Source organism: Coregonus clupeaformis, chromosome 14 (assembly GCF_020615455.1).
Source record: "Coregonus clupeaformis isolate EN_2021a chromosome 14, ASM2061545v1, whole genome shotgun sequence".
NCBI lineage: Eukaryota > Metazoa > Chordata > Actinopteri > Salmoniformes > Salmonidae > Coregonus > Coregonus clupeaformis.
The window spans coordinates 1,594,448-1,620,748 of NC_059205.1; the positions used below are offsets into that span (position 1 = coordinate 1,594,448).

Consider the following 26,301-nt stretch of genomic DNA (forward strand, 5'->3'; position numbering starts at 1 on the left):
TTGGCTGATTGACTGGCTGACTGGTTGACTGACTGACTGGTTGACTGACTGGCTGATTGACTGGCTGACTGACTGGCTGATTGACTGGCTGGCTGACTGACTGACTGACTGACTGGCTGGCTGGCTGGTTGGTTGGCTGACTGGCTGACTGGTTGGTTGGCTGACTGGCTGACTGGCTGGCTGGTAGATTAACTGGCTGTCTGGCTGGCTGGCTGGCTGACTGGTTGGCTGGTTGTCTGACTGGAAGGCTGACTTGTTGGCTGGCTGGTTGGCTGCCTGGCTGGCTGGCTGACTGGTTGACTGGAAGGCTGACTGACTGACTGACTGACTGACTGACTGACTGGCTGGCTGGCTGACTGGTTGGTTGGTTGGCTGGCTGGCTGGCTGGCTGGCTGGCTGATTCGCTGGCTGGCTGGCTGGCTGACTGGTTGGCTGACTGACTGACTGGCTGGTTGACTGACTGGTGGGTTTGCTGTCTGGCTGACTGGCTGGTTTGTGGACTGGCTGGCTGGCTGGTTGGCTGGCTGGCTGGCTGGCTGGCTGGTTGGCTGACTGGCTGACTGACTGGCTGATTGACTGGCTGGCTGATTGACTGACTGGCTGGCTGGCTGACTGGCTGGTTGGCTGCCTGGCTGGCTGACTGACTGGTTGGCTGGCTGGCTGGCTGACTGGAAGGTTGACTGACTGACTGGCTGGCTGGCTTGCTGACTGGTTGGCTGACTGGCTGGCTGGCTGGCTGGCTGGCTGACTGGCTGACTGGCTGGCTGGCTGGCTGACTGGCTGACTGGCTGGTTGGCTGCCTGTCTGGCTGGCTGACTGATTGGCTGGCTGACTGATTGGCTGGCTGGCTGACTGGAAGACCGACTGACTGACTGGCTGACTTGTTGGTTGGTTGGCTGGCTGGCTAACTGACTGGCTGGCTGACTGGTTGGTTGGCTGACTGGCTGGCTGGCTGGCTGATTGGCTGGCTTGCTGGATGACTGGTTGGCTGACTGACTGACTGACTGGTGGGTTTGCTGTCTGGCTGACTGGCTGGTTTGTGGACAGGCTGACTGGCTTGCTGGCTGGCTGACTGGCTGACTGACTGGCTGATTGACAGGCTGACTGACTGGCTGATTGACTGGCTGGCTGACTGGCTAGCTGGCTGACTAGCTGACTGGCTGGCTGGTTGGCTGATTGACTGGCTGACTGACTGGCTGATTGACTGGCTGGCTGACTGGCTAGCTGGCTGACTAGCTGACTGGCTGGCTGGTTGGCTGATTGACTGGCTGGCTGACTGGCTGGCTGGTTGGCTGATTGACTGGCTGACTGACTGGCTGGCTGGTTGGCTGATTGACTGGCTGACTGACTGGCTAGGCAACCTGCAGCCTGTTTTTAAAACAAGATAGATCTCATTAACAACAGATACACGGTTTGGGTCAATTAGAATTTACTCAGTGTGTGTGTGTGTGTGTGTGTGTGTGTGTGTGTGTGTGTGTGTGTGTGTGTGTGTGTGTGTGAGTTCCAGGTGTGCTCCATGTATTCCGAGAACTCAGACTGTGTGATCAAAAGACAGCAGGAGAGATGTATGGAGAGGATCGCCCTGCACAACCTAACACACTACCTGGATGACGGTAGGACTGTGTGTGTGTGTGTGTGTGTGTGTGTGTGGAGAGGATGGTGGTGAGGATGGTGGAGAGGATGGTGGAGAGGATGGGAGGAGAGGATGGGAGGAGAGGATGGAGGAGAGGATGGTGGAGAGGATGGGATGGGAGGAGAGGATGGGAGGAGAGGAGAAGAGAGGAGAGGATGGGAGAGGAGAGGATGGGAGAGGAGAGGATGGGAGGAGAGGAGAGGAGAGGATGGAGGAGAGGATGGGAGAGGAGAGGATGGGAGAGGAGAGGATGGGAGGAGAGGAGAGGAGAGGATGGAGGAGAGGATGGGAGAGGAGAGGATGGGAGGAGAGGATGGGAGGAGAGGATGGGAGGAGAGGAGAGGAGAGGATGGGAGGAGCGGATGGTAGAGAAGAGGATGGGAGAGGAGAGGAAAAGATGGGAGAGGAGTGGAGAGGATGGGAGAGAAGAGGATGGGAGAGGCGAAGAGAGGATGGGAGAGAAGAGGAGAGAATGGGAGAGGAGAGGATGGTGGAGAAGAGGATGGGAGAGGAGAGGAGAGGATGGGAGAGGAGAGGATGGGAGAGGAGAGGAGAGGAGAGGAGAGGAGAGGAGAGGAGAGGATGCGGAGAAGAGAGGATGGGAGAAGAGAAATCTGTTCTGCTGTGACTCAGTCTGAAAACAATCAATGTAAGCAGGAAAACAGCTTGAAGTTCAGATCATTTCTCATGGTGTGTTTTAAGCTGTTAGCATTGTCTCAGGTTGGCTGTATTCCAGCTGTCTCAGACTACTCTATGACATCATGGTTGTCATAGAGGCATGGTTGTTATGACATTATGGTTGTGATGTCGAAGGCTCAGTAGAGGTGATGGATGTCACTCAGGTCTGTTGTTTTATGGTGTTTCTATGGTAATTTAAAGGGATACTGTGAAATATTGGCAGTGTCTCCAGTATGAAGGAAGTTAGAGGCTAACTAGCGTTAGCGTAATTGCTGGAAGTCTATGGGTATCTAGCAGATACGCATAGCGCTAACGCTAGTTAGCATCGGCTCGCCAAACTACCTGTAACTTTAGTTAGATTGAATCCTGAAATATTATTCAGATAAACACTAGTCATTCTCCTCTAGAGGGATTGCATTATCACTGACGTGTGTGTATGTGTGCGGACGTGTGTGTTATTCAGAGTGATGGTGTAGACAGGTTTAATTGGTTACCTCTGGGTCTGTCTGTCTGTCTGGCTCGGTGTGCTTCTCTCCTCTCTGGTTTTTAAAAGGTAATTGGCTTCATCCAGACAGAGATGTGTTCCCTGCTAGGGGAGAGGAGAGGATGGGAGGAGAGGATGGGAGGAGAGGATGGGAGGAGAGGATGGGAGGAGAGGATGGGAGGAGAGGATGGGAGGAGAGGATGGGATGGGAGGAGAGGATGGGAGGAGAGGATGGGAGGAGAGGAGAAGAGAGGATGAGAGAGGAGAGGATGGGAGGAGAGGATGGGAGGAGAGGATGGTAGGAGAGGATGGGAGGAGAGGATGGGATGGGAGGAGAGGATGGGAGGAGAGGATGGAGGAGAGGAGAAGAGAGGATGAGAGAGGAGAGGATGTAGGAGAGGATGGTAGGAGAGGATGGGAGGAGAGGGTGGGAGGAGAGGGTGAGAGGATGGTAGGAGAGGATGGGAGGAGAGGGTGGGAGGAGAGGGTGGGAGGAGAAGAGAGGAGAGGATGGGAGGAGAGGGTGGGAGGAGAGGATGGGAGGAGAGGAGAAGAGAGGAGAGGATGGGAGGAGAGGATGGGAGGAGAGGATGGGAGGAGAGGAGAAGAGAGGAGAGGATGGGAGGAGAGGATAGGAGGAGAGGGTGGGAGGAGAGGAGAAGAGAGGATGAGAGAGGAGAGGATGGTAGGAGAGGATGGTAGGAGAGGATGGGAGGAGAGGGTGGGAGGAGAGGATGGGAGGAGAGGATAGGAGGAGAGGGTGGGAGGAGAGGATGGTAGGAGAGGATGGGAGGAGAGGAGAAGAGAGGAGAGGATGGGAGGAGAGGATGGGAGGAGAGGAGAAGAGAGGAGAGGATGGGAGGAGAGGATGGGAGGAGAGGATGGGAGGAGAGGATGGTGGAGAGGATGGGAGGATAGGATGGGAGAGGAGAGGAGAGGATGGGAGAGGAGAGGATGGGTGAGGAGAAGAGAGGATGGGAGAGAAGAGGATGGGAGAAGAGGATGGTGGAGAGGAGAAGAGAGGATGGGAGAGGAGAGGATGGGAGGAGAGGATGGTGGAGAGGATGGGAGGAGAGGATGGTGGAGAGGATGGGAGGAGAGGATGGGAGAGGAGAAGATGGTGGAGAAGAGGATGGGAGAGGAGAGGAGAGGGTGGGAGAGAAGAGGAGAGAATGGGAGAGGAGAGGATGGTGGAGAAGAGGATGGGAGAGGAGAGGATGGGAGAGGAGAGGAGAGGGTGGGAGAGAAGAGGAGAGAATGGGAGAGGAGAGGATGGTGGAGAAGAGGATGGTGGAGAAGAGGATGGGAGAGGAGAGGATGGGAGAGGAGAGGATGGGAGGAGAGGATGGGAGAGGAGAGGATGGGAGAGGAGAGGTTGGGAGAGGAGAGGATGGGAGAGGAGAGGATGGGACAGGAGAGGAGAGGATGGGAGAGGAGAGGAGAGGAGAGGATGGGAGAGGAGAGGAGAGGAGAGGATGGGAGAGAAGAGGATGGGAGAGGAGAGGAAAGGATGGGAGAGGAGAGGAGAGGAGAGGAAAGGATGGGAGAGAAGAGGATGGGAGAGGAGAGGAAAGGATGGGAGAGGAGAGGAGAGGAGAGGAGAGGAGAGGAGAGGAAAGGATGGGAGAGAAGAGGATGGGAGAGGAGATGAGAGGAGAGGAAAGGATGGGAGAGAAGAGGATGGGAGAGGAGAAAAAAGGATGGGAGAGGAGAGGAGAGGAGAGGAGAGGAGAGGAGAGGAAAGGATGGGAGAGAAGAGGATGGGAGAGGAGAGGAAAGGATGGGAGAGGAGAGGAGAGGAGAGGAAAGGATGGGAGAGAAGAGGAGAGGAGAGGAGAGGAGAGGAGAGGAGAGGAGAGGAGAGGAGAGGAGAGGAGAGGAGAGGAGAGGAGAGGAGAGGAGAGGAGAGGATGGGAGAAGAGAAGTCTGTTCTGCTGTGACTCAGTCTGAAAACAATCAATTTGAGCAGGAAAACAGCTTGAAGTTCAGATCATTTCTCATGGTGTGTTTTAAAGGTCATTCTCAGAGCAGAGAAGCAGCAGTGGGGGGTTGTCTCTGTGGTTCTGTATATAACATTAAATGGTTTCTGTCTCTATATCAGTGTGGATGTTTATAGGAAGCTATAGGAAGCCTGGGGTAAGCTGATCACATTATCCTGTTCGTATTACAATATCATACAGAACCACAATGAATAGCACTGACAGAACAGACTCTTGGATCTGATTTTGGTGTTTAAAAAAATAATAATTTTAAGATGAATACACTACCTGGACAAAAGCGTCTGCTAAAAGGCATATATTATTATTATTATGTATTATTATATTATGGCTCCCTATAGCTGACTGTAATGGCTGTGAACAAGACTGTTTTCACTGTTTCAGACCATGTCCCACCCCTTTAACAGATGGATCTCTCCTCCTGTCTAGGGTCACTCTCCTGACTATGGCAGTGCTGCTGTCTTCATATACACTGTAGTCATCTCTCCTGACTATGGCAGTGCTGCTGTCTTCATATACACTGTAGTCATCTCTCCTGACTATGGCAGTGCTGCTGTCTTCATATACACTGTAGTCATCTCTCCTGACTATGGCAGTGCTGCTGTCTTCATATACACTGTAGTCATCTCTCCTGACTATGGCAGTGCTGCTGTCTTCATATACACTGTAGTCATCTCTCCTGACTATGGCAGTGCTGCTGTCTTCATATACACTGTAGTCATCTCTCCTGACTATGGCAGTGCTGCTGTCTTCATATACACTGTAGTCATCTCTCCTGACTATGGCAGTGCTGCTGTCTTCATATACACTGTAGTCATCTCTCCTGACTATGGCAGTGCTGCTGTCTTCATATACACTGTAGTCATCTCTCCTGACTATGGCAGTGCTGCTGTCTTCATATACACTGTAGTCATATCTCCTGACTATGGCAGTGCTGCTGTCTTCATATACACTGTAGTCATCTCTCCTGACTATGGCAGTGCTGCTGTCTTCATATACACTGTAGTCATCTCTCCTGACTATGGCAGTGCTGCTGTCTTCATATACACTGTAGTAATCTCTCCTGACTATGGCAGTGCTGCTGTCTTCATATACACTGTAGTAATCTCTCCTGACTATGGCAGTGCTGCTGTCTTCATATACACTGTAGTCATCTCTCCTGACTATGGCAGTGCTGCTGTCTTCATATACACTGTAGTCATCTCTCCTGACTATGGCAGTGCTGCTGTCTTCATATACACTGTAGTCATCTCTCCTGACTATGGCAGTGCTGCTGTCTTCATATACACTGTAGTCATCTCTCCTGACTATGGCAGTGCTGCTGTCTTCATATACACTGTAGTCATCTCTCCTGACTATGGCAGTGCTGCTGTCTTCATATACACTGTAGTCATCTCTCCTGACTATGGCAGTGCTGCTGTCTTCATATACACTGTAGTCATCTCTCCTGACTATGGCAGTGCTGCTGTCTTCATATACACTGTAGTCATCTCTCCTGACTATGGCAGTGCTGCTGTCTTCATATACACTGTAGTCATCTCTCCTGACTATGGCAGTGCTGCTGTCTTCATATACACTGTAGTCATCTCTCCTGACTATGGCAGTGCTGCTGTCTTCATATACACTGTAGTCATCTCTCCTGACTATGGCAGTGCTGCTGTCTTCATATACACTGTAGTCATCTCTCCTGACTATGGCAGTGCTGCTGTCTTCATATACACTGTAGTCATCTCTCCTGACTATGGCAGTGCTGCTGTCTTCATATACACTGTAGTCATCTCTCCTGACTATGGCAGTGCTGCTGTCTTCATATACACTGTAGTCATCTCTCCTGACTATGGCAGTGCTGCTGTCTTCATATACACTGTAGTCATCTCTCCTGACTATGGCAGTGCTGCTGTCTTCATATACACTGTAGTCATCTCTCCTGACTATGGCAGTGCTGCTGTCTTCATATACACTGTAGTCATCTCTCCTGACTATGGCAGTGCTGCTGTCTTCATATACACTGTAGTCATCTCTCCTGACTATGGCAGTGCTGCTGTCTTCATATACACTGTAGTCATCTCTCCTGACTATGGCAGTGCTGCTGTCTTCATATACACTGTAGTCATCTCTCCTGACTATGGCAGTGCTGCTGTCTTCATATACACTGTAGTCATCTCTCCTGACTATGGCAGTGCTGCTGTCTTCATATACACTGTAGTCATCTCTCCTGACTATGGCAGTGCTGCTGTCTTCATATACACTGTAGTCATCTCTCCTGACTATGGCAGTGCTGCTGTCTTCATATACACTGTAGTCATCTCTCCTGACTATGGCAGTGCTGCTGTCTTCATATACACTGTAGTCATCTCTCCTGACTATGGCAGTGCTGCTGTCTTCATATACACTGTAGTCATCTCTCCTGACTATGGCAGTGCTGCTGTCTTCATATACACTGTAGTCATCTCTCCTGACTATGGCAGTGCTGCTGTCTTCATATACACTGTAGTCATCTCTCCTGACTATGGCAGTGCTGCTGTCTTCATATACACTGTAGTCATCTCTCCTGACTATGGCAGTGCTGCTGTCTTCATATACACTGTAGTCATCTCTCCTGACTATGGCAGTGCTGCTGTCTTCATATACACTGTAGTCATCTCTCCTGACTATGGCAGTGCTGCTGTCTTCATATACACTGTAGTCATCTCTCCTGACTATGGCAGTGCTGCTGTCTTCATATACACTGTAGTCATCTCTCCTGACTATGGCAGTGCTGCTGTCTTCATATACACTGTAGTCATCTCTCCTGACTATGGCAGTGCTGCTGTCTTCATATACACTGTAGTCATCTCTCCTGACTATGGCAGTGCTGCTGTCTTCATATACACTGTAGTCATCTCTCCTGACTATGGCAGTGCTGCTGTCTTCATATACACTGTAGTCATCTCTCCTGACTATGGCAGTGCTGCTGTCTTCATATACACTGTAGTCATCTCTCCTGACTATGGCAGTGCTGCTGTCTTCATATACACTGTAGTCATCTCTCCTGACTATGGCAGTGCTGCTGTCTTCATATACACTGTAGTCATCTCTCCTGACTATGGCAGTGCTGCTGTCTTCATATACACTGTAGTCATCTCTCCTGACTATGGCAGTGCTGCTGTCTTCATATACACTGTAGTCATCTCTCCTGACTATGGCAGTGCTGCTGTCTTCATATACACTGTAGTAATCTCTCCTGACTATGGCAGTGCTGCTGTCTTCATATACACTGTAGTCATCTCTCCTGACTATGGCAGTGCTGCTGTCTTCATATACACTGTAGTCATCTCTCCTGACTATGGCAGTGCTGCTGTCTTCATATACACTGTAGTCATCTCTCCTGACTATGGCAGTGCTGCTGTCTTCATATACACTGTAGTCATCTCTCCTGACTATGGCAGTGCTGCTGTCTTCATATACACTGTAGTCATCTCTCCTGACTATGGCAGTGCTGCTGTCTTCATATACACTGTAGTCATCTCTCCTGACTATGGCAGTGCTGCTGTCTTCATATACACTGTAGTCATCTCTCCTGACTATGGCAGTGCTGCTGTCTTCATATACACTGTAGTCATCTCTCCTGACTATGGCAGTGCTGCTGTCTTCATATACACTGTAGTCATCTCTCCTGACTATGGCAGTGCTGCTGTCTTCATATACACTGTAGTCATCTCTCCTGACTATGGCAGTGCTGCTGTCTTCATATACACTGTAGTCATCTCTCCTGACTATGGCAGTGCTGCTGTCTTCATATACACTGTAGTCATCTCTCCTGACTATGGCAGTGCTGCTGTCTTCATATACACTGTAGTCATCTCTCCTGACTATGGCAGTGCTGCTGTCTTCATATACACTGTAGTCATCTCTCCTGACTATGGCAGTGCTGCTGTCTTCATATACACTGTAGTCATCTCTCCTGACTATGGCAGTGCTGCTGTCTTCATATACACTGTAGTCATCTCTCCTGACTATGGCAGTGCTGCTGTCTTCATATACACTGTAGTCATCTCTCCTGACTATGGCAGTGCTGCTGTCTTCATATACACTGTAGTCATCTCTCCTGACTATGGCAGTGCTGCTGTCTTCATATACACTGTAGTCATCTCTCCTGACTATGGCAGTGCTGCTGTCTTCATATACACTGTAGTCATCTCTCCTGACTATGGCAGTGCTGCTGTCTTCATATACACTGTAGTCATCTCTCCTGACTATGGCAGTGCTGCTGTCTTCATATACACTGTAGTCATCTCTCCCGACTATGGCAGTGCTGCTGTCTTCATATACACTGTAGTCATCTCTCCTGACTATGGCAGTGCTGCTGTCTTCATATACACTGTAGTCATCTCTCCTGACTATGGCAGTGCTGCTGTCTTCATATACACTGTAGTCATCTCTCCTGACTATGGCAGTGCTGCTGTCTTCATATACACTGTAGTCATCTCTCCTGACTATGGCAGTGCTGCTGTCTTCATATACACTGTAGTCATCTCTCCTGACTATGGCAGTGCTGCTGTCTTCATATACACTGTAGTCATCTCTCCTGACTATGGCAGTGCTGCTGTCTTCATATACACTGTAGTCATCTCTCCTGACTATGGCAGTGCTGCTGTCTTCATATACACTGTAGTCATCTCTCCTGACTATGGCAGTGCTGCTGTCTTCATATACACTGTAGTCATCTCTCCTGACTATGGCAGTGCTGCTGTCTTCATATACACTGTAGTCATCTCTCCTGACTATGGCAGTGCTGCTGTCTTCATATACACTGTAGTCATCTCTCCTGACTATGGCAGTGCTGCTGTCTTCATATACACTGTAGTCATCTCTCCTGACTATGGCAGTGCTGCTGTCTTCATATACACTGTAGTCATCTCTCCTGACTATGGCAGTGCTGCTGTCTTCATATACACTGTAGTCATCTCTCCTGACTATGGCAGTGCTGCTGTCTTCATATACACTGTAGTCATCTCTCCCGACTATGGCAGTGCTGCTGTCTTCATATACACTGTAGTCATCTCTCCCGACTATGGCAGTGCTGCTGTCTTCATATACACTGTAGTCATCTCTCCTGACTATGGCAGTGCTGCTGTCTTCATATACACTGTAGTCATCTCTCCCGGACTATGGCAGTGCTGCTGTCTTCATATACACTGTAGTCATCTCTCCCGACTATGGCAGTGCTGCTGTCTTCTATACACTGTAGTCATCTCTCCTGACTATGGCAGTGCTGCTGTCTTCATATACACTGTAGTCATCTCTCCTGACTATGGCAGTGCTGCTGTCTTCATATACACTGTAGTCATCTCTCCTGACTATGGCAGTGCTGCTGTCTTCATATACACTGTAGTCATCTCTCCTGACTATGGCAGTGCTGCTGTCTTCATATACACTGTAGTCATCTCTCCTGACTATGGCAGTGCTGCTGTCTTCATATACACTGTAGTCATCTCTCCTGACTATGGCAGTGCTGCTGTCTTCATATACACTGTAGTCATCTCTCCTGACTATGGCAGTGCTGCTGTCTTCATATACACTGTAGTCATCTCTCCTGACTATGGCAGTGCTGCTGTCTTCATATACACTGTAGTCATCTCTCTCCTGACTATGGCAGTGCTGCTGTCTTCATATACACTGTAGTCATCTCTCCTGACTATGGCAGTGCTGCTGTCTTCATATACACTGTAGTCATCTCTCCTGACTATGGCAGTGCTGCTGTCTTCATATACACTGTAGTCATCTCTCCTGACTATGGCAGTGCTGCTGTCTTCATATACACTGTAGTCATCTCTCCTGACTATGGCAGTGCTGCTGTCTTCATATACACTGTAGTCATCTCTCCTGACTATGGCAGTGCTGCTGTCTTCATATACACTGTAGTCATCTCTCCTGACTATGGCAGTGCTGCTGTCTTCATATACACTGTAGTCATCTCTCCTGACTATGGCAGTGCTGCTGTCTTCATATACACTGTAGTCATCTCTCCTGACTATGGCAGTGCTGCTGTCTTCATATACACTGTAGTCATCTCTCCTGACTATGGCAGTGCTGCTGTCTTCATATACACTGTAGTCATCTCTCCTGACTATGGCAGTGCTGCTGTCTTCATATACACTGTAGTCATCTCTCCTGACTATGGCAGTGCTGCTGTCTTCATATACACTGTAGTCATCTCTCCTGACTATGGCAGTGCTGCTGTCTTCATATACACTGTAGTCATCTCTCCTGACTATGGCAGTGCTGCTGTCTTCATATACACTGTAGTCATCTCTCCTGACTATGGCAGTGCTGCTGTCTTCATATACACTGTAGTCATCTCTCCTGACTATGGCAGTGCTGCTGTCTTCATATACACTGTAGTCATCTCTCCTGACTATGGCAGTGCTGCTGTCTTCATATACACTGTAGTCATCTCTCCTGACTATGGCAGTGCTGCTGTCTTCATATACACTGTAGTCATCTCTCCTGACTATGGCAGTGCTGCTGTCTTCATATACACTGTAGTCATCTCTCCTGACTATGGCAGTGCTGCTGTCTTCATATACACTGTAGTCATCTCTCCTGACTATGGCAGTGCTGCTGTCTTCATATACACTGTAGTCATCTCTCCTGACTATGGCAGTGCTGCTGTCTTCATATACACTGTAGTCATCTCTCTGACTATGGCAGTGCTGCTGTCTTCATATACACTGTAGTCATCTCTCCTGACTATGGCAGTGCTGCTGTCTTCATATACACTGTAGTCATCTCTCCTGACTATGGCAGTGCTGCTGTCTTCATATACACTGTAGTCATCTCTCCCTGACTATGGCAGTGCTGCTGTCTTCATATACACTGTAGTCATCTCTCCTGACTATGGCAGTGCTGCTGTCTTCATATACACTGTAGTCATCTCTCCTGACTATGGCAGTGCTGCTGTCTTCATATACACTGTAGTCATCTCTCCTGACTATGGCAGTGCTGCTGTCTTCATATACACTGTAGTCATCTCTCCTGACTATGGCAGTGCTGCTGTCTTCATATACACTGTAGTCATCTCTCCTGACTATGGCAGTGCTTGCTGTCTTCATATACACTGTAGTCATCTCTCCTGACTATGGCAGTGCTGCTGTCTTCATATACACTGTAGTCATCTCTCCTGACTATGGCAGTGCTGCTGTCTTCATATACACTGTAGTCATCTCTCCTGACTATGGCAGTGCTGCTTGTCTTCATATACACTGTAGTCATCTCTCCTGACTATGGCAGTGCTGCTGTCTTCATATACACTGTAGTCATCTCTCCTGACTATGGCAGTGCTGCTGTCTTCATATACACTGTAGTCATCTCTCCCGACTATGGCAGTGCTGCTGTCTTCATATACACTGTAGTCATCTCTCCTGACTATGGCAGTGCTGCTGTCTTCATATACACTGTAGTCATCTCTCCCGACTATGGCAGTGCTGCTGTCTTCATATACACTGTAGTCATCTCTCCTGACTATGGCAGTGCTGCTGTCTTCATATACACTGTAGTCATCTCTCCTGACTATGGCAGTGCTGCTGTCTTCATATACACTGTAGTCATCTCTCCTGACTATGGCAGTGCTGCTGTCTTCATATACACTGTAGTCATCTCTCCTGACTATGGCAGTGCTGCTGTCTTCATATACACTGTAGTCATCTCTCCTGACTATGGCAGTGCTGCTGTCTTCATATACACTGTAGTCATCTCTCCTGACTATGGCAGTGCTGCTGTCTTCATATACACTGTAGTCATCTCTCCTGACTATGGCAGTGCTGCTGTCTTCATATACACTGTAGTCATCTCTCCTGACTATGGCAGTGCTGCTGTCTTCATATACACTGTAGTCATCTCTCCTGACTATGGCAGTGCTGCTGTCTTCATATACACTGTAGTCATCTCTCCTGACTATGGCAGTGCTGCTGTCTTCATATACACTGTAGTCATCTCTCCCGACTATGGCAGTGCTGCTGTCTTCATATACACTGTAGTCATCTCTCCTGACTATGGCAGTGCTGCTGTCTTCATATACACTGTAGTCATCTCTCCTGACTATGGCAGTGCTGCTGTCTTCATATACACTGTAGTCATCTCTCCTGACTATGGCAGTGCTGCTGTCTTCATATACACTGTAGTCATCTCTCCTGACTATGGCAGTGCTGCTGTCTTCATATACACTGTAGTCATCTCTCCTGACTATGGCAGTGCTGCTGTCTTCATATACACTGTAGTCATCTCTCCTGACTATGGCAGTGCTGCTGTCTTCATATACACTGTAGTCATCTCTCCTGACTATGGCAGTGCTGCTGTCTTCATATACACTGTAGTCATCTCTCCTGACTATGGCAGTGCTGCTGTCTTCATATACACTGTAGTCATCTCTCCTGACTATGGCAGTGCTGCTGTCTTCATATACACTGTAGTCATCTCTCCTGACTATGGCAGTGCTGCTGTCTTCATATACACTGTAGTCATCTCTCCTGACTATGGCAGTGCTGCTGTCTTCATATACACTGTAGTCATCTCTCCTGACTATGGCAGTGCTGCTGTCTTCATATACACTGTAGTCATCTCTCCTGACTATGGCAGTGCTGCTGTCTTCATATACACTGTAGTCATCTCTCCTGACTATGGCAGTGCTGCTGTCTTCATATACACTGTAGTCATCTCTCCTGACTATGGCAGTGCTGCTGTCTTCATATACACTGTAGTCATCTCTCCTGACTATGGCAGTGCTGCTGTCTTCATATACACTGTAGTCATCTCTCCTGACTATGGCAGTGCTGCTGTCTTCATATACACTGTAGTCATCTCTCCTGACTATGGCAGTGCTGCTGTCTTCATATACACTGTAGTCATCTCTCCTGACTATGGCAGTGCTGCTGTCTTCATATACACTGTAGTCATCTCTCCTGACTATGGCAGTGCTGCTGTCTTCATATACACTGTAGTCATCTCTCCTGACTATGGCAGTGCTGCTGTCTTCATATACACTGTAGTCATCTCTCCTGACTATGGCAGTGCTGCTGTCTTCATATACACTGTAGTCATCTCTCCTGACTATGGCAGTGCTGCTGTCTTCATATACACTGTAGTCATCTCTCCTGACTATGGCAGTGCTGCTGTCTTCATATACACTGTAGTCATCTCTCCTGACTATGGCAGTGCTGCTGTCTTCATATACACTGTAGTCATCTCTCCTGACTATGGCAGTGCTGCTGTCTTCATATACACTGTAGTCATCTCTCCCGACTATGGCAGTGCTGCTGTCTTCAATACACTGTAGTCATCTCTCCTGACTATGGCAGTGCTGCTGTCTTCATATACACTGTAGTCATCTCTCCTGACTATGGCAGTGCTGCTGTCTTCATATACACTGTAGTCATCTCTCCTGACTATGGCAGTGCTGCTGTCTTCATATACACTGTAGTCATCTCTCCTGACTATGGCAGTGCTGCTGTCTTCATATACACTGTAGTCATCTCTCCTGACTATGGCAGTGCTGCTGTCTTCATATACACTGTAGTCATCTCTCCTGACTATGGCAGTGCTGCTGTCTTCATATACACTGTAGTCATCTCTCCTGACTATGGCAGTGCTGCTGTCTTCATATACACTGTAGTCATCTCTCCTGACTATGGCAGTGCTGCTGTCTTCATATACACTGTAGTCATCTCTCCTGACTATGGCAGTGCTGCTGTCTTCATATACACTGTAGTCATCTCTCCTGACTATGGCAGTGCTGCTGTCTTCATATACACTGTAGTCATCTCTCCTGACTATGGCAGTGCTGCTGTCTTCATATACACTGTAGTCATCTCTCCTGACTATGGCAGTGCTGCTGTCTTCATATACACTGTAGTCATCTCTCCTGACTATGGCAGTGCTGCTGTCTTCATATACACTGTAGTCATCTCTCCTGACTATGGCAGTGCTGCTGTCTTCATATACACTGTAGTCATCTCTCCTGACTATGGCAGTGCTGCTGTCTTCATATACACTGTAGTCATCTCTCCTGACTATGGCAGTGCTGCTGTCTTCATATACACTGTAGTCATCTCTCCTGACTATGGCAGTGCTGCTGTCTTCATATACACTGTAGTCATCTCTCCTGACTGGCAGTGCTGCTGTCTTCATATACACTGTAGTCATCTCTCCTGACTATGGCAGTGCTGCTGTCTTCATATACACTGTAGTCATCTCTCCTGACTATGGCAGTGCTGCTGTCTTCATATACACTGTAGTCATCTCTCCGACTATGGCAGTGCTGCTGTCTTCATATACACTGTAGTCATCTCTCCTGACTATGGCAGTGCTGCTGTCTTCATATACACTGTAGTCATCTCTCCTGACTATGGCAGTGCTGCTGTCTTCATATACACTGTAGTCATCTCTCCTGACTATGGCAGTGCTGCTGTCTTCATATACACTGTAGTCATCTCTCCTGACTATGGCAGTGCTGCTGTCTTCATATACACTGTAGTCATCTCTCCTGACTATGGCAGTGCTGCTGTCTTCATATACACTGTAGTCATCTCTCCTGACTATGGCAGTGCTGCTGTCTTCTATACACTGTAGTCATCTCTCCTGACTATGGCAGTGCTGCTGTCTTCATATACACTGTAGTCATCTCTCCTGACTATGGCAGTGCTGCTGTCTTCATATACACTGTAGTCATCTCTCCTGACTATGGCAGTGCTGCTGTCTTCATATACACTGTAGTCATCTCTCCTGACTATGGCAGTGCTGCTGTCTTCTATATACACTGTAGTCATCTCTCCTGACTATGGCAGTGCTGCTGTCTTCATATACACTGTAGTCATCTCTCCTGACTATGGCAGTGCTGCTGTCTTCATATACACTGTAGTCATCTCTCCTGACTATGGCAGTGCTGCTGTCTTCATATACACTGTAGTCATCTCTCCTGACTATGGCAGTGCTGCTGTCTTCATATACACTGTAGTCATCTCTCCTGACTATGGCAGTGCTGCTGTCTTCATATACACTGTAGTCATCTCTCCTGACTATGGCAGTGCTGCTGTCTTCATATACACTGTAGTCATCTCTCCTGACTATGGCAGTGCTGCTGTCTTCATATACACTGTAGTCATCTCTCCTGACTATGGCAGTGCTGCTGTCTTCATATACACTGTAGTCATCTCTCCTGACTATGGGTGCTGCTGTCTTCATATACACTGTAGTCATCTCTCTGACTATGGCAGTGCTGCTGTCTTCATATACACTGTAGTCATCTCTCCTGACTATGGCAGTGCTGCTGTCTTCATATACACTGTAGTCATCTCTCCTGACTATGGCAGTGCTGCTGTCTTCATATACACTGTAGTCATCTCTCCTGACTATGGCAGTGCTGCTGTCTTCATATACACTGTAGTCATCTCTCCTGACTATGGCAGTGCTGCTGTCTTCATATACACTGTAGTCATCTCTCCTGACTATGGCAGTGCTGCTGTCTTCATATACACTGTAGTCATCTCTCCTGACTATGGCAGTGCTGCTGTCTTCATATACACTGTAGTCATCTCTCCTGACTATGGCAGTGCTGCTGTCTTCATATACACTGTAGTCATCTCTCCTGACTATGGCAGTGCTGCTGTCTTCATATACACTGTAGTCATCTCTCCTGACTATGGCAGTGCTGCTGTCTTCATATACACTGTAGTCATCTCTCCTGACTATGGCAGTGCTGCTGTCTTCATATACACTGTAGTCATCTCTCCTGACTATGGCAGTGCTGCTGTCTTCATATACACTGTAGTCATCTCTCCTGACTATGGCAGTGCTGCTGTCTTCATATACACTGTAGTCATCTCTCCTGACTATGGCAGTGCTGCTGTCTTCATATACACTGTAGTCATCTCTCCTGACTATGGCAGTGCTGCTGTCTTCATATACACTGTAGTCATCTCTCCTGACTATGGCAGTGCTGCTGTCTTCATATACACTGTAGTCATCTCTCCTGACTATGGCAGTGCTGCTGTCTTCATATACACTGTAGTCATCTCTCCTGACTATGGCAGTGCTGCTGTCTTCATATACACTGTAGTCATCTCTCCTGACTATGGCAGTGCTGCTGTCTTCATATACACTGTAGTCATCTCTCCTGACTATGGCAGTGCTGCTGTCTTCATATACACTGTAGTCATCTCTCCTGACTATGGCAGTGCTGCTGTCTTCATATACACTGTAGTCATCTCTCCTGACTATGGCAGTGCTGCTGTCTTCATATACACTGTAGTCATCTCTCCTGACTATGGCAGTGCTGCTGTCTTCATATACACTGTAGTCATCTCTCCTGACTATGGCAGTGCTGCTGTCTTCATATACACTGTAGTCATCTCTCCTGACTATGGCAGTGCTGCTGTCTTCATATACACTGTAGTCATCTCTCCTGACTATGGCAGTGCTGCTGTCTTCATATACACTGTAGTCATCTCTCCTGACTATGGCAGTGCTGCTGTCTTCATATACACTGTAGTCATCTCTCCTGACTATGGCAGTGCTGCTGTCTTCATATACACTGTAGTCATCTCTCCTGACTATGGCAGTGCTGCTGTCTTCATATACACTGTAGTCATCTCTCCTGACTATGGCAGTGCTGCTGTCTTCATATACACTGTAGTCATCTCTCCTGACTATGGCAGTGCTGCTGTCTTCATATACACTGTAGTCATCTCTCCTGACTATGGCAGTGCTGCTGTCTTCATATACACTGTAGTCATCTCTCCTGACTATGGCAGTGCTGCTGTCTTCATATACACTGTAGTCATCTCTCCTGACTATGGCAGTGCTGCTGTCTTCATATACACTGTAGTCATCTCTCCTGACTATGGCAGTGCTGCTGTCTTCATATACACTGTAGTCATCTCTTCCTGACTATGGCAGTGCTGCTGTCTTCATATACACTGTAGTCATCTCTCCCGACTATGGCAGTGCTGCTGTCTTCATATACACTGTAGTCATCTCTCCTGACTATGGCAGTGCTGCTGTCTTCATATACACTGTAGTCATCTCTCCTGACTATGGCAGTGCTGCTGTCTTCATATACACTGTAGTCATCTCTCCTGACTATGGCAGTGCTGCTGTCTTCATATACAATGTAGTCATCTCTCCTGACTATGGCAGTGCTGCTGTCTTCATATACACTGTAGTCATCTCTCCTGACTATGGCAGTGCTGCTGTCTTCATATACACTGTAGTCATCTCTCCTGACTATGGCAGTGCTGCTGTCTTCATATACACTGTAGTCATCTCTCCTGACTATGGCAGTGCTGCTGTCTTCATATACACTGTAGTCATCTCTCCTGACTATGGCAGTGCTGCTGTCTTCATATACACTGTAGTCATCTCTCCTGACTATGGCAGTGCTGCTGTCTTCATATACACTGTAGTCATCTCTCCTGACTATGGCAGTGCTGCTGTCTTCATATACACTGTAGTCATCTCTCCTGACTATGGCAGTGCTGCTGTCTTCATATACACTGTAGTCATCTCTCCTGACTATGGCAGTGCTGCTGTCTTCATATACACTGTAGTCATCTCTCCTGACTATGGCAGTGCTGCTGTCTTCATATACACTGTAGTCATCTCTCCTGACTATGGCAGTGCTGCTGTCTTCATATACACTGTAGTCATCTCTCCTGACTATGGCAGTGCTGCTGTCTTCATATACACTGTAGTCATCTCTCCTGACTATGGCAGTGCTGCTGTCTTCATATACACTGTAGTCATCTCTCCCGACTATGGCAGTGCTGCTGTCTTCATATACACTGTAGTCATCTCTCCTGACTATGGCAGTGCTGCTGTCTTCATATACACTGTAGTCATCTCTCCTGACTATGGCAGTGCTGCTGTCTTCATATACACTGTAGTCATCTCTCCTGACTATGGCAGTGCTGCTGTCTTCATATACACTGTAGTCATCTCTCCTGACTATGGCAGTGCTGCTGTCTTCATATACACTGTAGTCATCTCTCCTGACTATGGCAGTGCTGCTGTCTTCATATACACTGTAGTCATCTCTCCTGACTATGGCAGTGCTGCTGTCTTCATATACACTGTAGTCATCTCTCCTGACTATGGCAGTGCTGCTGTCTTCATATACACTGTAGTCATCTCTCCTGACTATGGCAGTGCTGCTGTCTTCATATACACTGTAGTCATCTCTCCTGACTATGGCAGTGCTGCTGTCTTCATATACACTGTAGTCATCTCTCCTGACTATGGCAGTGCTGCTGTCTTCATATACACTGTAGTCATCTCTCCTGACTATGGCAGTGCTGCTGTCTTCATATACACTGTAGTCATCTCTCCTGACTATGGCAGTGCTGCTGTCTTCATATACACTGTAGTCATCTCTCCTGACTATGGCAGTGCTGCTGTCTTCATATACACTGTAGTCATCTCTCCTGACTATGGCAGTGCTGCTGTCTTCATATACACTGTAGTCATCTCTCCTGACTATGGCAGTGCTGCTGTCTTCATATACACTGTAGTCATCTCTCCTGACTATGGCAGTGCTGCTGTCTTCATATACACTGTAGTCATCTCTCCTGACTATGGCAGTGCTGCTGTCTTCATATACACTGTAGTCATCTCTCCTGACTATGGCAGTGCTGCTGTCTTCATATACACTGTAGTCATCTCTCCTGACTATGGCAGTGCTGCTGTCTTCATATACACTGTAGTCATCTCTCCTGACTATGGCAGTGCTGCTGTCTTCATATACAATGTAGTCATCTCTCCTGACTATGGCAGTGCTGCTGTCTTCATATACACTGTAGTCATCTCTCCTGACTATGGCAGTGCTGCTGTCTTCATATACACTGTAGTCATCTCTCCTGACTATGGCAGTGCTGCTGTCTTCATATACACTGTAGTCATCTCTCCTGACTATGGCAGTGCTGCTGTCTTCATATACACTGTAGTCATCTCTCCTGACTATGGCAGTGCTGCTGTCTTCATATACACTGTAGTCATCTCTCCTGACTATGGCAGTGCTGCTGTCTTCATATACACTGTAGTCATCTCCTGACTATGGCAGTGCTGCTGTCTTCATATACACTGTAGTCATCTCTCCTGACTATGGCAGTGCTGCTGTCTTCATATACACTGTAGTCATCTCTCCTGACTATGGCAGTGCTGCTGTCTTCATATACACTGTAGTCATCTCTCCTGACTATGGCAGTGCTGCTGTCTTCATATACACTGTAGTCATCTCTCCTGACTATGGCAGTGCTGCTGTCTTCATATACACTGTAGTCATCTCTCCTGACTATGGCAGTGCTGCTGTCTTCATATACACTGTAGTCATCTCTCCTGACTATGGCAGTGCTGCTGTCTTCATATACACTGTAGTCATCTCTCCTGACTATGGCAGTGCTGCTGTCTTCATATACACTGTAGTCATCTCTCCTGACTATGGCAGTGCTGCTGTCTTCATATACACTGTAGTCATCTCTCCTGACTATGGCAGTGCTGCTGTCTTCATATACACTGTAGTCATCTCTCCTGACTATGGCAGTGCTGCTGTCTTCATATACACTGTAGTCATCTCTCCTGACTATGGCAGTGCTGCTGTCTTCATATACACTGTAGTCATCTCTCCTGACTATGGCAGTGCTGCTGTCTTCATATACACTGTAGTCATCTCTCCTGACTATGGCAGTGCTGCTGTCTTCATATACACTGTAGTCATCTCTCCTGACTATGGCAGTGCTGCTGTCTTCATATACACTGTAGTCATCTCTCCTGACTATGGCAGTGCTGCTGTCTTCATATACACTGTAGTCATCTCTCCTGACTATGGCAGTGCTGCTGTCTTCATATACACTGTAGTCATCTCTCCTGACTATGGCAGTGCTGCTGTCTTCATATACACTGTAGTCATCCTTCCTGACTATGGCAGTGCTGCTGTCTTCATATACACTGTAGTCATCTCTCCTGACTATGGCAGTGCTGCTGTCTTCATATACACTGTAGTCATCTCTCCTGACTATGGCAGTGCTGCTGTCTTCATATACACTGTAGTCATCTCTCCTGACTATGGCAGTGCTGCTGTCTTCATATACACTGTAGTCATCTCTCCTGACTATGGCAGTGCTGCTGTCTTCATATACACTGTAGTCATCTCTCCTGACTATGGCAGTGCTGCTGTCTTCATATACACTGTAGTCATCTCTCCTGACTATGGCAGTGCTGCTGTCTTCATATACACTGTAGTCATCTCTCCTGACTATGGCAGTGCTGCTGTCTTCATATACACTGTAGTCATCTCTCCTGACTATGGCAGTGCTGCTGTCTTCATATACACTGTAGTCATCTCTCCTGACTATGGCAGTGCTGCTGTCTTCATATACACTGTAGTCATCTCTCCTGACTATGGCAGTGCTGCTGTCTTCATATACACTGTAGTCATCTCTCCTGACTATGGCAGTGCTGCTGTCTTCATATACACTGTAGTCATCTCTCCTGACTATGGCAGTGCTGCTGTCTTCATATACACTGTAGTCATCTCTCCTGACTATGGCAGTGCTGCTGTCTTCATATACACTGTAGTCATCTCTCCTGACTATGGCAGTGCTGCTGTCTTCATATACACTGTAGTCATCTCTCCTGACTATGGCAGTGCTGCTGTCTTCATATACACTGTAGTCATCTCTCCTGACTATGGCAGTGCTGCTGTCTTCATATACACTGTAGTCATCTCTCCTGACTATGGCAGTGCTGCTGTCTTCATATACACTGTAGTCATCTCTCCTGACTATGGCAGTGCTGCTGTCTTCATATACACTGTAGTCATCTCTCCTGACTATGGCAGTGCTGCTGTCTTCATATACACTGTAGTCATCTCTCCCGACTATGGCAGTGCTGCTGTCTTCATATACACTGTAGTCATCTCTCCCGACTGTGGCAGTGCTGCTGTCTTCATATACACTGTAGTCATCTCTCCCGACTATGGCAGTGCTGCTGTCTTCATATACACTGTAGTCATCTCTCCCGACTATGGCAGTGCTGCTGTCTTCATATACACTGTAGTCATCTCTCCTGACTATGGCAGTGCTGCTGTCTTCATATACACTGTAGTCATCTCTCCTGACTATGGCAGTGCTGCTGTCTTCATATACACTGTAGTCATCTCTCCTGACTATGGCAGTGCTGCTGTCTTCATATACACTGTAGTCATCTCTCCTGACTATGGCAGTGCTGCTGTCTTCATATACACTGTAGTCATCTCTCCCGACTATGGCAGTGCTGCTGTCTTCATATACACTGTAGTCATCTCTCCCGACTATGGCAGTGCTGCTGTCTTCATATACACTGTAGTCATCTCTCCTGACTATGGCAGTGCTGCTGTCTTCATATACACTGTAGTCATCTCTCCTGACTATGGCAGTGCTGCTGTCTTCATATACACTGTAGTCATCTCTCCTGACTATGGCAGTGCTGCTGTCTTCATATACACTGTAGTCATCTCTCCTGACTATGGCAGTGCTGCTGTCTTCATATACACTGTAGTCATCTCTCCTGACTATGGCAGTGCTGCTGTCTTCATATACACTGTAGTCATCTCTCCTGACTATGGCAGTGCTGCTGTCTTCATATACACTGTAGTCATCTCTCCTGACTATGGCAGTGCTGCTGTCTTCATATACACTGTAGTCATCTCTCCTGACTATGGCAGTGCTGCTGTCTTCATATACACTGTAGTCATCTCTCCTGACTATGGCAGTGCTGCTGTCTTCATATACACTGTAGTCATCTCTCCTGACTATGGCAGTGCTGCTGTCTTCATATACACTGTAGTCATCTCTCCTGACTATGGCAGTGCTGCTGTCTTCATATACACTGTAGTCATCTCTCCTGACTATGGCAGTGCTGCTGTCTTCATATACACTGTAGTCATCTCTCCCGACTATGGCAGTGCTGCTGTCTTCATATACACTGTAGTCATCTCTCTGACTATGGCAGTGCTGCTGTCTTCATATACACTGTAGTCATCTCTCCGACTATGGCAGTGCTGCTGTCTTCATATACACTGTAGTCATCTCTCCTGACTATGGCAGTGCTGCTGTCTTCATATACACTGTAGTCATCTCTCCTGACTATGGCAGTGCTGCTGTCTTCATATACACTGTAGTCATCTCTCTGACTATGGCAGTGCTGCTGTCTTCATATACACTGTAGTCATCTCTCCTGACTATGGCAGTGCTGCTGTCTTCATATACACTGTAGTCATCTCTCCTGACTATGGCAGTGCTGCTGTCTTCATATACACTGTAGTCATCTCTCCTGACTATGGCAGTGCTGCTGTCTTCATATACACTGTAGTCATCTCTCCTGACTATGGCAGTGCTGCTGTCTTCATATACACTGTAGTCATCTCTCCTGACTATGGCAGTGCTGCTGTCTTCATATACACTGTAGTCATCTCTCCTGACTATGGCAGTGCTGCTGTCTTCATATACACTGTAGTCATCTCTCCTGACTATGGCAGTGCTGCTGTCTTCATATACACTGTAGTCATCTCTCCTGACTATGGCAGTGCTGCTGTCTTCATATACACTGTAGTCATCTCTCCTGACTATGGCAGTGCTGCTGTCTTCATATACACTGTAGTCATCTCTCCTGACTATGGCAGTGCTGCTGTCTTCATATACACTGTAGTCATCTCTCCTGACTATGGCAGTGCTGCTGTCTTCATATACACTGTAGTCATCTCTCCTGACTATGGCAGTGCTGCTGTCTTCATATACACTGTAGTCATCTCTCCCGACTATGGCAGTGCTGCTGTCTTCATATACACTGTAGTCATCTCTCCCGACTATGGCAGTGCTGCTGTCTTCATATACACTGTAGTCATCTCTCCTGACTATGGCAGTGCTGCTGTCTTCATATACACTGTAGTCATCTCTCCCGACTATGGCAGTGCTGCTGTCTTCATATACACTGTAGTCATCTCTCCGACTATGGCAGTGCTGCTGTCTTCATATACACAGTAGTCATCTCTCCTGACTATGGCAGTGCTGCTGTCTTCATATACACTGTAGTCATCTCTCCTGACTATGGCAGTGCTGCTGTCTTCATATACACTGTAGTCATCTCTCCTGACTATGGCAGTGCTGCTGTCTTCATATACACTGTAGTCATCTCTCCTGACTATGGCAGTGCTGCTGTCTTCATATACACTGTAGTCATCTCTCCTGACTATGGCAGTGCTGCTGTCTTCATATACACTGTAGTCATCTCTCCTGACTATGGCAGTGCTGCTGTCTTCATATACACTGTAGTCATCTCTCCTGACTATGGCAGTGCTGCTGTCTTCATATACACTGTAGTCATCTCTCCTGACTATGGCAGTGCTGCTGTCTTCATATACACTGTAGTCATCTCTCCTGACTATGGCAGTGCTGCTGTCTTCATATACACTGTAGTCATCTCTCCTGACTATGGTAGTGCTGCTGTCTTCATATACACTGTAGTCATCTCTCCTGACTATGGCAGTGCTGCTGTCTTCATATACACTGTAGTCATCTCTCCTGACAATGGCAGTGCTGCTGTCTTCATATACAATGTAGTCATCTCTCCTGACTATGGCAGTGCTGCTGTCTTCATATACACTGTAGTCATCTCTCCTGACTATGGCAGTGCTGCTGTCTTCATATACACTGTAGTCATCTCTCCTGACTATGGCAGTGCTGCTGTCTTCATATACACTGTAGTCATCTCTCCTGACTATGGCAGTGCTGCTGTCTTCATATCCACTGTAGTCATATCTCCTGACTATGGCAGTGCTGCTGTCTTCATATAAACTGTAGTCATATCTCCTGACTATGGCAGTGCTGCTGTCTTCATATACACTGTAGTCATCTCTCCTGACTATGGCAGTGCTGCTGTCTTCATATACACTGTAGTCATCTCTCCTGACTATGGCAGTGCTGCTGTCTTCATATACACTGTAGTCATCTCTCCTGACTATGGCAGTGCTGCTGTCTTCATATACACTGTAGTCATCTCTCCTGACTATGGCAGTGCTGCTGTCTTCATATACACTGTAGTCATCTCTCCTGACTATGGCAGTGCTGCTGTCTTCATATACACTGTAGTCATCTCTCCTGACTATGGCAGTGCTGCTGTCTTCATATACACTGTAGTCATCTCTCCTGACAATGGCAGTGCTGCTGTCTTCATATACACTGTAGTCATCTCTCCTGACTATGGCAGTGCTGCTGTCTTCATATACACTGTAGTCATCTCTCCTGACTATGGCAGTGCTGCTGTCTTCATATACACTGTAGTCATCTCTCCTGACTATGGCAGTGCTGCTGTCTTCATATACACTGTAGTCATCTCTCCTGACTATGGCAGTGCTGCTGTCTTCATATACACTGTAGTCATCTCTCCTGACTATGGCAGTGCTGCTGTCTTCATATACACTGTAGTCATCTCTCCTGACTATGGCAGTGCTGCTGTCTTCATATACAGTGGGGGAAAAAAGTATTTAGTCAGCCACAAATTGTGCAAGTTCTCCCACTTAAAAAGATGAGAGAGGCCTGTAATTTTCATCATAGGTACACGTCAACTATGACAGACAAATGGAGGAAAAGAAATCCAGAAAATAACATTGTAGGATTTGTAATGAATTTATTTGCAAATTATGGTGGAAAATAAGTATTTGGTCACCTACAAACAAGCAAGATTCCTGGCTCTAACAGACCTGTAACTTCTTCTTTAAGAGGCTCCTCTGTCCTCCACTCGTTACCTGTATTAATGGCACCTGTTTGAACTTGTTATCAGTATAAAAGACACCTGTCCACAACCTCAAACAGTCACACTCCAAACTCCACTATGGCCAAGACCAAAGAGCTGTCAAAGGACACCAGAAACAAAAATGTAGACCTGCACCAGGCTGGGAAGACTGAATCTGCAATAGGTAAGCAGCTTAGTTTGAAGAAATCAACTGTGGGAGCAATTATTAGGAAATGGAAGACATACAAGAACACTGATAATCTCCCTCGATCTGGGGCTCCACGCAAGATCTCAACCCGTGGGGTCAAAATGATCACAAGAATGGTGAGCAAAAATCCCAGAACCACACGCCTAGTGAATGACCTGCAGAGAGCTGGGACCAAAGTAACAAAGCCTACCATCAGTAACACACTACGCCGCCAGGGACTCCAAATCCTGCAGTGCCAGACGTGTCCCCCTGCTTAAGCCAGTACATGTCCAGGCCTGTCTGAAGTTTGCTAGAGTGCATTTGGATGATCCAGAAGAGGATTGGGAGAATGTCATATGGTCAGATGAAACCAAAATAGAACTTTTTGGTAAAAACTCAACTCGTCGTGTTTGGAGGACAAAGAATGCTGAGTTGCATCCAAAGAACACCATACCTACTGTGAAGCATGGGGGTGGAAACATCATGCTTTGAGGCTGTTTTTTCTGCAAAGGGACCAGGATGACTGATC

The 26,301-nt window shown here is 47.4% G+C and overlaps 1 protein-coding gene across 1 annotated transcript in view; it reads left to right on the top strand.

Moving 5' to 3' along the window:
- Positions 1-26,301, top strand: part of LOC121581616 (pituitary adenylate cyclase-activating polypeptide type I receptor-like) — a 104,184-nt gene that overhangs the window by 2,742 nt on the left and 75,141 nt on the right. The window contains exons 2-3 of the mRNA XM_045224872.1: positions 1,508-1,613; positions 26,152-26,160. Of these exons, the coding sequence (XP_045080807.1) occupies positions 1,508-1,613; positions 26,152-26,160 (115 nt within the window). The remainder of the gene's footprint in view (positions 1-1,507; positions 1,614-26,151; positions 26,161-26,301) is intronic.